Source organism: Schistocerca piceifrons, chromosome 2 (assembly GCF_021461385.2).
Source record: "Schistocerca piceifrons isolate TAMUIC-IGC-003096 chromosome 2, iqSchPice1.1, whole genome shotgun sequence".
NCBI classification, from domain to species: Eukaryota; Metazoa; Arthropoda; class Insecta; order Orthoptera; family Acrididae; genus Schistocerca; species Schistocerca piceifrons.
This window is the reverse complement of record NC_060139.1, coordinates 241408455-241423422: the sequence shown is the minus strand read 5'-3', so window position 1 is coordinate 241423422 and position 14968 is coordinate 241408455. Positions and strand designations below refer to the sequence as shown.

General features: G+C 43.7%; 1 protein-coding gene across 1 annotated transcript in view; it reads right to left on the bottom strand.

The window, feature by feature from the left end:
* Positions 1-14968, bottom strand: part of LOC124777637 (juvenile hormone acid O-methyltransferase-like) — a 124418-nt gene that overhangs the window by 61624 nt on the left and 47826 nt on the right. Inside the window, exon 3 of the mRNA XM_047253112.1 lies at positions 10353-10573. Coding sequence (XP_047109068.1) covers positions 10353-10573 — 221 coding nt within the window. The remainder of the gene's footprint in view (positions 1-10352; positions 10574-14968) is intronic.

Here is a 14968-nt window from a genome sequence, read left to right as displayed (position 1 = left end):
TCGAAATTCTAAACCTAGCTTTCAAAAACTCGTTTACGTTAGAGGACTGCAGCACCATTCCCCCTTTCAAGGATGCCGGCCGCGGTGGTCTCGCGGTTCTAGGCGCGCAGTCCGGAACCGTGCGACTGCAACGGGCGCAGGTTCGAATCCTGCCTCGGGCATGGATGTGTGTGATGTCCTTAGGTTAGTTAGGTTTAAGTAGTTCTAAGTTCTAGGGGACTGATAACCACAGCAGTTGAGTCCCATAGTCCTCAGAGCCATTTGAACCAACCTTTCAAGGATGTCTGACATAGTGTTTAGTGTATCTGGGACTGTAAAACAGTTAAGATCCTTAGATGTCAGGAAGGCTTCTGGCCCAGACGGTATGCCCGTAAGATTTTATGTTGACTATGCTACAAATAATAGCATCATTCTTATCCATCATCTATCAGAGATCATTGGAACAGCGGGAAGTTCCACGGGACTGGAAGAAGGTCCAGGTCATAGCAATCTATAAAAAGGGTAGAAAATCGGATGCACATAATTACTGGCAAATTTCACTGACATCGATTTGTTGTAGAATCATGGAACATATTTTGTGTTCAGACATAATGATCTTTCTAGACTCTGAGAAGCCCGTCTGCAGAAACCAGCACAGTTTTAGGAAACAGCGGTCATGCGAGACACAGCTGGCCCTCTTTGTACATGATATACAACAGGCTCTAGATACCGGCTCCCAGGTCCATGCCATATTCCTCGACTTTCGAAAGGATTTCGACTCAGTTCCGCACTGTCGATTACTCCAAAAAGTGCGAACTTACGGCTGTCCGATGGTATATGCGGTTATATAAAAAGTTTTCTAACAGACAGAGAGCAGTATGTCCCCTTGAATGGGGAGAATTCAGCAGAAGCAAGCGTAACATCAGGTGTGCCCCAGGGCAGCGTAATAGGTCCGCTGCTTCTTACGATTTACATAAACGATCTGGTTAATTGTATTGACAGCGGCATTAGACTGTTTGCCGATGATGCTGTAGTCTACAGGAAAGTAGAATCACACGAAACACAAATCAATGAGGATTTGCAGAAAATAAATGCGTGGTGTAATGACTGGCAGTTAGCTTTCAATATTAGTAAGTGTAACCCATGCGTATAACAAAGCGAAAATCCCCATTAATGTACGAGTACAAGATTAATGCCCAGTCTTTGGAAGCGGTAACATCCGTCAAGTATTTGGGTGTGGCTATTCGAAATGATCTCAAATGGAACGATCAGATTACACCAGTAACGGGTAAGGCGAACTCTAGATTGCGGTTTATTGATAGAATCCTGAAGCGATGCAGTCCTTCAACAAAGTAAATTGCTTACAATACTTTAGTTCGTCCAGTCTTAGAGTATTGTTCGTCTGTATGGGACCCTTGTCTGTTGGGTCTGATTCAAGAAATTGAGAAGGCCCAAAGAAGAGAGGCAAGATTCGTGACCGGTACATTTAGCCATAGCGAGAGCGTTACAAATCTCATAGAAAGTTTGAAGTGGGACACAATTTCAGATAGACGACGCGCTAAACGGAAGGGGCTGCTCACTAAATTACAAAATCCGATCTTCGCCGAGGATGTTGAGCATATATTATTACCACAAACTTTCAAATCACGCAATGATCACCATTCAAAGATAAGGGAAATTAGAGCTCGTACTGAGGAGTTCAGACAGTAGTTTATCCCTCGCCCGATCCGCTCGGTGGCTAGCGTAGTATATATGCAGATGTAGATGTAGACCCCTCTAAAAGTCCCAGAAGTTCGTAATGGGAATTTCCGAACAACCTGCATACTCGATTGAAGATCCTAAGAGCATGAGAAAAATTCGGACAGTCATTGGTGCCAGTAGTAGGCAACTGAGTTACTGCCTTTCTTCCGCCTTTTGTGAAATGAAATGAGGTCGCTGCCTAAGCAGTCCGTAACTGTCCTGCTATGACGATGTATTAAAATTTTTCCCAAGTCCTCTTTACTTAATATTGCGCAACATCGCTAAGGCGTGCCAAACTGGGCACTTTGGAGCCTTTTGCGCATCATTCTCTGAAATCGTGAGATAAGCTTCAATCATACCGACAAGAAACATTTTATTGATGGAGGTGCGAGGGCACACATTTAAACTGTGAAAGCTTGAACTATGTAAAAGATAACTTTACAAAAGGGAAAGGGCAGTATGGAAAGCCGCCAATCAGAAGGTTTCTCGGTAGGGGCAGAGTAGTGAAACACGCTGCGGTAGGCGTGTTTATAATAAATGAAAAGGACAATAGGACTCACTTTTTTTAAATAATGACCGTTTTCGGTGTGACCAGCAGATCGTCTCCAGACCTAAGTTGGGAAGAGGAAGAATGGGACGCGACAATAAAAGGATTACTTTAGTGTAACACTATAATTAATACGGACAATGGTACAATAAATAACTGAGAGATGACTTCCCTATCAATCTCTTCGATAGCTTTGTTTCTCAAATCAACTGAGTGCTTTATCATGCAGTAGCACACGTGATGTAGTTTTGTCGGTCGATTTTCGTACTCTGCGACCAAAAGGTGTCTCAGTTGTTGGATACAAATTCCAGCTGTGATGGACACACCTTTGGGGAAGAATTCGTAGTGCAAACACACTTTTGGAGCTATCAGATGGAAAATATTATGTTCACATTACTCTTTGCTAGAGTTCACGTCTTTTGGTAGGGCTCAGCCTTTCATTTCTTCTTAGGAACATAACGATAAAGGCATCACAACTCGCCGCCAGTTACAGTATTGCATACGAATGCTCAACGAGCAACCTGATGACGTTTAAGCAAAACTGGAATAATAGTCACTGTTGATTTTTGTTGTTTCGAATTAGAGCATGCAGTATTCCTACAGCAGTGTTCTGAGCCTTGACTGTTGAACGCAAATGTCGCGTTATGGCTAAATTGTAACCATCACTTATATCATAAGTCGAGACTTCCTTGATGTGAAAAGTCATTCCTGCCAGAACGATCTTTGTTGAAACAAGAATATCTTTTCTAGCGTGTTTTTCCCAAAAGCACTCGCTCTGCACGCAGTTCAGATCTTTCGAGTTGCCTCCTCTGCATTCATCCCTCTATTATATCAAAAGTAAATATGGTGTTGCAGATGTTACACCTTTTTCCACTTGAGACGCAATTTTGCAATGCTTAACCGTAGTTCATGATTTTCAAGTACGAAAAATCCATTGCTTAACTGCAAGATGATAACAAGCACCTCAAATTCGAAAATGAGAGTTGAGACATACACTGACAGAGTCGCGCAGCGTTCACCTGGGCGGCGCCCAATTTCAGGCGGCGTTTGGCGTCTGGCCGGTAGCCGGTAGCTACTGCAGCGCAAGAAACTGCTCAAGCGTAGGCTGTTCTGATCGCGAAGCAGCCTCGAGCTGTCCTGCGGAATTGTTTCTGGAAGCGTCTGTTATTACTGGTGGGTAGAATGTTAAACGAATTATCTTCAATGTTTAATCAGAGTCATAACTTTAGACGAGGGTCGAAATACATAGAAAAAAAAAACAAAAAAACAAAACAAAAAAACGGTTGGACGCGAACACGCGACTATGAATGTAGGAGGCACGACGGTTACGGGCTCACACAACACAACATCTCGGAAGTAGACCAACACTTCTTTCTGACACTACCGTGTCTTACAGTGTTGCCAGATTGCGCACATGGCTGGACTTAGCGTTGTCAGGGCGGTCGGTTTTATTGGCCACCTTAAGTGAACGACTTGGTCTCTGTGGCGGCCGGCCGGTCGGCGGTCAGTTTTTATGTCTAAGACTGTACATTACATAAAAATGAAGGTGGAGCGGGCAAGGTGACAAGAAAGGAAAGGGAAGGAACCAATGATACCGGCTGCATCGGGGCTTTATGCTGAATCACCGGCCACAAGTGAAGATATGTGCTGGTCTAGGGCTAGAACTCGGGATCTCCTGATTACTAGGCAGCTGCGTTAACCAGTGAGCCAGCCGTACACAGTGTTTATAGCAATTCGCGGACTGTCTCGACACGCCTCCCAGACGACTCACATTCCGACATAGCGCCACCTATTCCCAATCACCGTTCATGTCTTCCACGTTCGCTAATTTTAGATTCCCACTGGAAATCGAACTTAAATGTGCATATACACTGAACTTTGTGGATTCAGGGTCCATCGAGTCGAATCTATTATTTGAATGCGTCATGCGTGTCCTCCCGGACGTGTCCAAAAGAACAGACTCCATGCAATTGCATAATTATAGACTTTCATGTGTCCTGATTATTTTCACTTGTTGAATGAGCGTAGGTTGTTCAAGTTGTGTTTTGTCAGATGAAAGGAGCTCCTCGTCCACACCTTGAGGGCCCAAGGGATGTCGACTGCCCGCCAAATCATCCTCTGCCATTCGACGTCACACAGGTGCAGTATGGAGTGGCATGTGGTCAGCACACCATTCTTCTGGCCGTGTTGCCGACGTACCAGACTTCCGACCTGCTGCTCCAAGTAGTTCCAAAATTGGCATCACGAGGCTGAGTGCATTACATTGCTTTAACAGATAGAGGACTCAAATAATGAAAGTTAGATCTGTTTGTTAATTTCACACATTCTGTCTTATGTAATGCATAAAAATAAACGAAAATATATAGTTACAGTGGTTGAATGGAATCGCGTCCATAAGTTGGGTCAGCTTGGAGACGTAACAAACTGGCAGAAAGGAGCTGTCACATTCGGAAGTGCTCGTCACTGCAGAAAGTTGCCTGAGTCGTTGGTGTATCAGCACGAGCTGTCGAATATGTCTACAAAGAATAATGTGCCACCCACAGCCATGTAATAAGGGATCTGAACAGTGATCTTAAACAGACCCTCACTGACAGGAATTGGAGATGACGGTCACGCATTGTAAATGACAATCAGTCTATAGCCAAAAGGGATTTTCTGCTGTCAGTGACTGCAGGCACACCCCCTCCAGTTTGAGAACGAACGTTATGAAGTGAACTGCATGTGGTTGACGTTTGGAGTCGGATGCTTCATAAAGAGTAACACCTCACAGAGGCATTTAAAGCTGTATGTCTTCAACGGATCAAGCAACATACACATTGGACGGTTCCTGACTGGAGGCATATGGATCGGTCTGGGTATGTGTTCTGTCACCTTTCAAATGATACAAGGAGCCGAGTGCACCGACGCGCTTACCCCACAGCACGTAGGGTTTAATTCAGACAAGAGGCGATTTTTATGATTTTTTTGGAGGGGGGGGGGGATTCGTACCATGGTTTGGGTACACTCGTTCACATTTCGTGAACGTGCGCCAGGAAGTTTATTTCGACAATTTCGGTGAGCAGATGTGCCCCTCTTCTACGTTCTTCGCATGGGGGACAGTCAGGCACTCTACTGCCACTCGGCCGGTCTGCTAAATCACTCGATTTTACCCCAGTGGTAAATCAACTATTTAGAACATCATCAACATCTGTATGGCACATACGTTCAGTATATGAAGTCTGTTCGAAAATGTGCGGAACTTTGTCCACAAACGTTTTCTACGCTTACCTTCTATGTATTGTGGATGGTCTCATATACATGTACATGGATACTCCGCAAATCACATTTAAGTGCCTGGCAGAAGGTTCATCGAACCACCTTCACAATTCTCTGTATTCCGATCTCGTATAGCGCGCGGAAAGAACTAACAACTACGTCTTTCCGTAGGAGCTCTGATTTCCCTTATTCTATCGTGATGATCGTTTCTCCCTATGTAGGTCGGTGTCAACAAAATATTTTCGCATTCGGAGGAGAAGGTTGGTGATAAGAATTTCGTGAGACGATTCCGCAGCAACCAAAACGCCTTTGTTTTAATTATGTCTACCCCAAATCCTGTATCATTTCAGTGACACTCTCTCCCATATTTCGCGATAATACAAAACGTAATGCCCTTCTTCGAACTTTTTCGATGTACTCCGTCAGTCCTATCTGGTAAGAATACCACACCGCGCAGCAGTATTCTAAAATGGGACGGACTAGCGTAGTGTAGGCAGTCTTCTTAGTAGATTTGTAACATTTTCTATGTGTTCCTTCCAATTGAAGTTGTTCGTAATTGTAATTCCTAGGTATTCAGTTGAATTTACGGCCTTTAGATTTGACTGCTTTATTGTGTAACCGAAGTTTAACGATTTCCTTTTAGCACTCATGTGGATGACCTCACACTTTTCGTTACTTAGGGTCAACTGCCAATTTTCTTACCATTCAGATATCTTTTCTAAATCTTTTCGCATTTTGTTTTGATCTCCTGATGACTTTATTAGTCGATAAACGACAGCGCCATCTGCAAACAACCTAAGACGGCTCTTCAGATTGTCTCCAAAATCGTTTATATACATAAGGAACAACAAAGGACCTATAACACTACCTTGGTGAGCGCCAGAAATCATTCCAGTCTTACTCGATGATTTTCCGTCAATTACTACGAACTGTGACCTCTCTGACATGAAATCACAAATCCAGGCACATAACTGAGACGATATTCCATAAGCACGGAATTTCAGTACAGGCCCCTTGTGTGGTACAGTGTCAAAAGCCTTCCGGAAATCCAGAAATACGGAATCGATCTGAAATCCCTTGTCAGTAGCATTCAACACTTCATGCGAACAAAGAGCTAGTTGTGTTTCACAAGAACGATGTTTTCTAAACCCATGTTGACTGTGTGTCAATATACCGTTCTCTTCGAGGTAATTCATAACGTTCGAACACAATATATGTTCCAGAATCCTGCTGCATATCGACGTTAATGATATGGTCCTGTAATTAAGTGGATTACTCCTACAACCTTTCTTGAATATTGGTGTGACCTGTGCAACTTTCCAGTCTTTGGGTACGAATCTTTCGTCGAGCGAACGGTTTTATATGATTGTTAAGTACGGAGCTAATCCATCAGCATACTTTGTAAGGAACCTAATTGGTATTCAGTCTGGACCAGAAGACTTGCTTTTATTAAGTGATTCTCCATCTACATACTCTCCTCCACAACTGATACACCGATCCCAACGCCGTTTTCACTTCCGGGAGCAGTCTTGGTATGCTTCTTGCTGGATCGCGCGAAGCGCCGTCTGTAGATTTTCGTTCTTTCAAAGGGATTTTCAACTTTGTAAATTAAGAACGTCCGTAGCAGCCATTTCTGGAGAGTACCAAGGATTAGGCAGCACAGTGATTGCGTTTTTTGTGTAATAGTCACGCACCAACAGGGATGAATGTGCGTGTGCGTTACCTTGAGGTAAGAGCCAAGAATTGTCTCGCCACATTTCAAGTGGTTTCCTTCTCACATTTTCTCGCAGGCGTTGCAACGCGTCCCGATAGTAATGGTTCAAATGGCTCTGAACACTATGGGGCTTAACTTCTGAGGTCATCAGTCCCCTAGAACTTAGAACTACTTAAACCTAAGGACATAACACACACCCTTGCCCGAGGCAGGATTCGAACCTGCGACCGTAGCGGTAGCGCGGTTTCAGAGTGCAGCGCCTAGAACCGCTCAGCGCGTCCCGATAGTACCACCGATTAACAGTTGGTCCGTCTGGCACGAATTCATTATGAGCGAATCCTTCAAAGTCAAAGAAAACTCTCGGCATAGCCTTGACTTTTGACGTGACCTGAAGAGCGTCTTTGCGTCTTGGAGAACATTTTCCGACCCACTGTGAAGGCGGAACCTTAGTCTCAAGATCATAAGTGTAGACCCACGTCTCATCATCAGGTATGATTCTCTGAAGGAACATCTCGTTCTCATTTGCGCGATCCAAAGCTCTTCACAGATGGCGAGTCGAAGGTTGAGCCGTGGGACGAACTTGAGGGCAACCCGATCCATTCCAAGATGCTGTGTCAGGCTTTCATGCCATGATTCATCTGAAATCGTACCTTCTTCTGCAATCCCTTGGACAGTCAGTCTTCGATTGGTACGCACAATTTCGTTGACATTTCTAACATGAGCGTCGTCGGTAGAGGTCGGAGAGCGTCCTGAACGAGGTTCATCTTTAAATTCCGTCAGGCAATTCTTAAACCGTGTCAGCTACCTGTAACACTGAGCACAGCTTAAGCACTCATCACTGTAGGCTTCTTGCATCATTTAGTGTGTCTCTGTAAACGTTTTCTTGAGTTTCACGCAAAATTTAAAGCGAATTAGTTGCAGCAATGTTGTCATATAATGACGTGGTTGGAGACAGTCGCCGTTATTTGAAGTCAGATGTTGATGGTGTTGAGACAGCAACCAGCCACAAATATACTTTCAGTTCCTTTATTCAAAGGGAACCGTTACCTGTTTCGAATCGTTATGAATCATCTTCAGACGGTTTTCATGCTTTCATTACAACCTTTTTTTTTTTACAGATTAATTGTCCTAAAATATAAATAATACACAATTACAAGCACGATACACAGATGGTTGCTGAACACTTCAGCGAGTAAAATTTACGTGTGTAACGATAAGAATGCAGTGGGAATGTATTCACATCTGTTGGACGAATGTAATGAAAACAAAACTCCAAATCGACATTTCACGTAAGTCACACCTAGTGACAATCTGTAACGCAACCATCTGTGTGGCGTGCTTATAATTATGTATTGTTTATATTTTAGGACAATTAATCTGTAAAAAAAAAAGTTGTAATGAAAACATGAAAACCGTCTGAAGATGAATCATAACGATTCGAAACCGGTAGCGGTACCCTTTGAATAAAGGAACTGGAAGTAAATTTGTGGCTAGTTGCTGTCTCAACACCATCAAACGTGTTGCTTCTCTAATTCTGCCACCGCGAAATTCGAAAACTGTGAGACACAACTTTATGCTTAATACAGCACTGAACAATAACTAACAGACACACAACACTGAAACTTACGGCAGTGACACATTATCAGTGTGCGGGGATGGAAACCGCATTTCGTTCCAACACACCATTGGCACGAAATTACGAATGTTCCGGAACTTTTTGAAGAGACCTCATATTTATAGAATGAATATGTAATGAATGTCATTGCATAAAAAATCCACTAAACATTAACATTTTAGTTTCGAATTCATTCCACCGCTGTAGCATTGACATTCATAAAATCATTCCACGTGCCGTTATAGCATCGTAGGACGCACTCCTCTCTTATATGTCTGATAGATTGTTTCAGTGCAGCACAGTCACTCCACAACAAACCATTTATAGAGTTTATTCTATTTAATTAGACCCACGGTTTCCTTTCAAGTTCGACACTCGCAGTATCACAGTTATATTTCTCGAACCGTTCTCGCTCTCGGTAATTTCCGATGTGTTGGCTGTTCTTGTTCCAGATATCTCTTGCTTTGGTGTTACTTGTATCTAGCTGTTCAGCATGCAGTAGTGGCGGGTGTCTCGAACGAAGCCAATTTCTTCATAAGATGAACTGGCAGTTCTTCTATATTGTGGTAATCTCCAAGAAGGGTCTCAGCATATGTTGCTTAGCAGCGTAAGCCAGTAGGAGCTCGTTTGATTGTAGCAGTAAGCATGCGCATCTTGTTGTTGAGCTGCGCATCCATGACGTTTGTATGACTACTGTTACATCATAATGAAGCATAGTATCCAGCGGGCGAACAAAAACAGTGCAAGAGCCGATGTACACAAAGTCTCCATTAAGCCTATGAGGTTGCGCCACATGGCCTCTGAGTGACGTTGTTGCGAGTTTTTATCTCGGTTGATGTGTTTTCCAGGCGTTTTTTACAGGACAGAGTGCAGTCGAGTGTGATGCCAAGGTACATGGGTACTTGTTGTGACGGAGAGTACTGCCGTCAAATTGCACCTCGAGGTAAGTGTTAGCTTGTTTGTTGTTAAAATCGAAACTCACAAACCTCGCTCATAATGGTACTGGCCTTCAATCTCCATTTCTTTTTAAATACGAGTTCTATGTTAGTGTTCCCTCTGACTGACCAAACAATTTTGATTGACAAGCCAGAACGATATCGTCTGCATAGCAGAATTTCCCTGGAAATGTTTTCGGGAAGTCAGAAATTTAAAAAAATAAAGTCTGAACAGGAGAGGTGCGAGAACTCAGCCCTGTGGCAGGCCATTATTTAATTTCCTTTTTGAGATTCTGTTTTCACCCATGCGGTGAGACATAGCTCCACGGGATATAATTGTCAAAGAATATATCGCGTGGAGAAACTTTTGGACCCTCTTCCTCGCCGAATGGAGACCTTTGTCAGGCCTAGATGCGACGATACGCTGCACTAAAATGATATCTGCTGTGGGTGACTGGAACCCTCATACGGTGTGAGGTGGACAATTTCCTATTCCGACATAGTTGCAAAAAGCGAAACTTGGAAGACTTTTGCTCTCGATTATCTGCAAACGTGGAGGCCACGCACCTGTTGTCAGGAACCCAGTGCATGAGCATCACGGCGAACACTTTGCCATAGGGAGCGTACTTCCAAACGGTGGAGCGCTCCACGTGAGGGTCCATCACGTCGAAGGGCTCGTACGTGATGGTGCCCGGAAGCGCGTTGTGCTGCCTGCAGTACTCCAGCATCTCTGGGCTGATGTCGCAGGCCACCAGCTTCGTGCCAGGGGGCAGCCGTGGAACTATGACCTGTCATAACAAAAACACATTGCCGGGTTTGTTCTCCAAGGCTATGACAAAACTCACAAAATTATTTCATGATCACTTTAGAACAGTCCTGGTTGGAAATGTCAAACAAATACACTGGCACTTTCGAAGAAGGTTGAGAGCAGCCTTTTGCTAATTAGACTCCTGACTGAAGCAAGTGCCTCTGCTCTCGCCTCCTCGCAGTTTGGAGCACAAACGGATTTCCCTCCCTCTCGTAGTATAAAAAATGTCATAGGCATCTTTTCCTTCATTTCAGCTTTGTATCTCTGTGAGCTGTTGAGGCACGCGGCATACTCCACATTACTCATAAAGACATGAATGATCGACGTAAGAGTTTTCTGGCTATGGTACCGCGTCATATTGTATAAAACTACTGCTGGAGAAAACCAACGTTTCGGCCACGGTTGCACCGGCCTGGTAAACCTAGAAGAAGGCCGCTGCAATCGTGGCCGAAACGTTGGTTTTCTCCAGCAGTATTTTTATGCAATATGACGCGGTACCATAGCCAGAAAACTTTTCTGTTGACTGATTCTGGCCGTGGAAGCCTACGCAGTTAGACTTGAATGATGTTATTGCGTGATACATTGAGTGATACATAGTTCCACTATCGATGTCTGCATACCCATCATCTACGACCAACTCATATACTGATCCAGAAGAAACATTTGTCGTATCTACTACTGTCCGTTTGGGTTCTCTAATTGCACACAAACGTGAAAGCATACCGTGTGAGAAATCTCGGAAACGAGAAAATATAAAAATGCAGCAACTGAATCGGCCAAAGAAAATACTGGCGCCTAAAAAATGAGATTCACAGAAAATGCTAAATGGCTAAGCAATAATAGTTAGAGACAAATGCAAGGCTGTAGAAGCGTGCATGGCTGGATGGAAGATAGATCCTGCGAATAGGAAGATGAAAGAGAGCTCTGGAGAAAAAGAGAAACAGCTGTATGAGTATTAAGAGCTCAGATGGTAAACCAGCACTTCGCAGAAAGGGGAAAGCTGCGAGGTGAAACGACTATACAGGGTGATTCCGTGATGATGTTACAAACTTCCAAGGTTGATGGTGAAGAGTTGAAAGTTACAAGCGAAAAGCGCTCTGGTACCTCTGACAGTGAATTAACTGTACTGGCACGGTTGTTGCTAAGATTATGGGGTAGACAACTTTCAGAGGTGGTAGTATGAATCAAAACAAGAAAAAAAAGTCTAGTAAACAAGGCCTCTAAAATGCATTCATTAAGAGCTACGAGCAATTGTTCATTTTCGATACTGTCAAACTCGTCTCTTCTGCTGCAACCTCTTTGGTTTCGACAGATTTGGAGGAGGTAGTATGGACAAAAACAAGAAAAATAGTCTAGTAAACAAGAGTTCGAAATTGCATACCCTAAGAGTTAAGGGAAATTGTTCAGCAAAAGAGATGCGTTTCACAGTAGCAAAGCTGAACAAGTGCTCATAGGTTTTGCGGTATGAATTTTTAGAGTCTGTCTTTACTACAAATTTTTCTTGTTTTGCTCCCTAGTACCATCTCTGAAAGTTGCCTGCCCTACAATCTTAGCAACAACACTACCGGTCGGTGCATGTATTCCATTGTCAGAGGTATCAGAACGATTTTCACGTATCACTTTCGACTCGGTCTTTTCCGTACTAGGATCCCTAACTTGACACTGAAGTATTTATCATTCTCCATCAACCCTGAAAGTTTGTACTATCATCACAGAATCACCGTGCATACAGGGCGTTCGGAAATTCCTGTTACAAACGTCTAGGACTTCTTGAGGGGAGTGAGTACATAATACACTAAAGCGCCAAAGAAACTGATATAGGCACGTGTATTCAAATACAGAGATATGTAAACAGGCAGAATACGGCGATGCGGTCGGCAACGCCTCTATAAGACAACAACTGTCGCGGAGTTGTTAGATCGGCTACTGCTGCTACAATGACAGGTTATCGAGATTTAAGTGAGTTTGAACATGGTGTTATAGTCGGCGCACGAGCCATGGGACACAGCATCTCAGAGGCAGCAATGAAGTGGGGATTTTCCCGTACGATCATTTCACGAGTGTACCGTGAACATCAGGAATCCGGTAAAACATCAAATCTCCAACATAGCTGCGGCCAGATAAAGATCCTGCAAGAACGAGACCAACGACGGCCGAAGAGAACCGTTCAGCGTGACAGAAGTGCAACCCTTCCACAAACTTCTGCAGATTTCAATGCTGGGCCATCAACGAGTGTCAGCGTGCAAACCATTCAACGAAACGTCATCAATATGGGCTTTCGGAGCCGAATGCCCACTCGTGTACCATTCATGACTGCACGGCACAAAGCTTTAAGCCTCGCCTGGGCCCGTCAACATCGACATTGGACTATTGAAGACTAGAAACATGTTGCCTGGTCGGACGAGTCTCGTTTAAATTGTATCGAGCAGATGGGTGTGTACGGGTATGGAGATAAACTTATGAATCCATGGACCCTGCATGTCATCATGGGACTGCTCAAGCTGGTAGAAGCTCTGTAATGGTGTGGGACGTTTGCAGTTGGGGTGATATGAGACCTCTGGTACCTCTAGATACGACTCTGACAGGTGACAAGTAAGCATCCCGTCTAATCACCTGCATCGATTCATGACCATTGTGCATTCCGACGGACTTGTGCGATTCCAGCAGGACAATGCGACACCCCACATGTCCAGAATTGCTAAAGAGTCGCTCCAGGAACACTCTTCTGAGTTTAAACACTTCCGCTGGCCACCAAACTCTACAGACATGAACATTATTGAGCATATCTGGGATGCCTTGCGACGTGCTGTTCAGAAGAGATCTCCACCCCCTCGTACTCTTACGGATTTATGGACAGTCCTGCAGGATTCGTGGTGTCAGTTCCCTCCGCGCTACTTCATACATTAGTCGAGTCCATGCCACGTCGTGTTGCGGCACTTCTGCGTGCTCGCGGGGGCCCTACACGACATTAGGGAGGTGTACCAGTTTCTTTGGCTTTTCATTGTATTTTGAATAGGAACCCATGTCCGTTTCTTGTCCTGGTATGCAGAGGATAGACTTTCTTTCTTAGGTACAATGCCTGTTAACAAAGTTGGTGGTCGCTACATCAAGCAGCTATTGCAATGCATCAGGTATTGTTCTGTGTGAACAGTATGATGGGTTCTTTTTTGTTTCGGAATAATTTAAACACGTAATCTCTAAGTGTTAATACAGACAAATGTGTTTAAGTGATGAATGGATGTTTCATCATGTTTCCTTTCGAACTGGTACGTAATAATTGTACTACGTCACACCTAATTTTGCGAAAAACCTAACGGTCTTCCAAAAGGACAGGCTAAACACAGTTGCTGATGGCGTGTTTCTTGGTGTGAAAAGTAGTTTATCCTGTAGAGAAACTGAAGTGGATGGTTCCTGTGAGTTAGAACTGGCAGAAATCAATCTTGGCAATCGAAATAAAATATTAATTGGATCCTTTTACCGATCTCCCAAATGAGATGATACAATTGCTGAGACGTTCAAAGACAATTTGAGTTTGATTTCAAACACGCACCCGTCTCATACAACTACAGTTGTTGGGTGGTTTTAATTTACCCTCAATATATTGGCAGAAATACATGTTCAAATCTGAAGGTACGCATAAAACATCCTCCGAAATTGTGCCGAACACATTCTCTGAAAATTATTTCCAGCACTTAGTTCATGAGCCCACCCGAATAGCAAACGGTTGTGAAAATCCACTTGAGCTCTTAGCAAAAAATAATACTGAGCCAATAACGAGCATCAAAACGGATACAGGGAGTAGTGAACGCAGGGCTGTCGTAGCGAGACTGGACATTAAAACCCCCAAACCTCTAATAATAAACGGAAGATACATCTATTCAAAAAAGCATTTAAAAATTCACTTGGCGCCTTCCTGAGAGACAACCTCCACTCCTTCCAAATTAACCATGTAAGTGTAGGCCAGATGTGGCTTGAATTCAGAGATATAGTATCAAAAGGAATTGAGAGAGTTATACCAAATTAATTAACAAACGACGAATCTGATACCCCATGGTACGCAAAACGGGTCAGAACACTGTCGCAGGAACAACGAAAAAAGCATGCAACATTTAAACGAACGCCGAAATCTCCAAGATTAGCGATCTTTAACAGGAGCTAGAAATTGAGCACGGACTTCAATGCGAGATGCTTATAATAGTTTCCACAAGGACATTTTGTCTCGAAACCTGACAGAAAATCCAAAGAGATTCTGATCGTATGTAAAGTATGCTAGCGACAAGACGCAATCAATCCTTCTCTGCGCACAGCAATGGAAATACTATCCATGACATTGCTGCTAAAGCAGAGTTACTAAACACAGCATTCCGAAATTCCT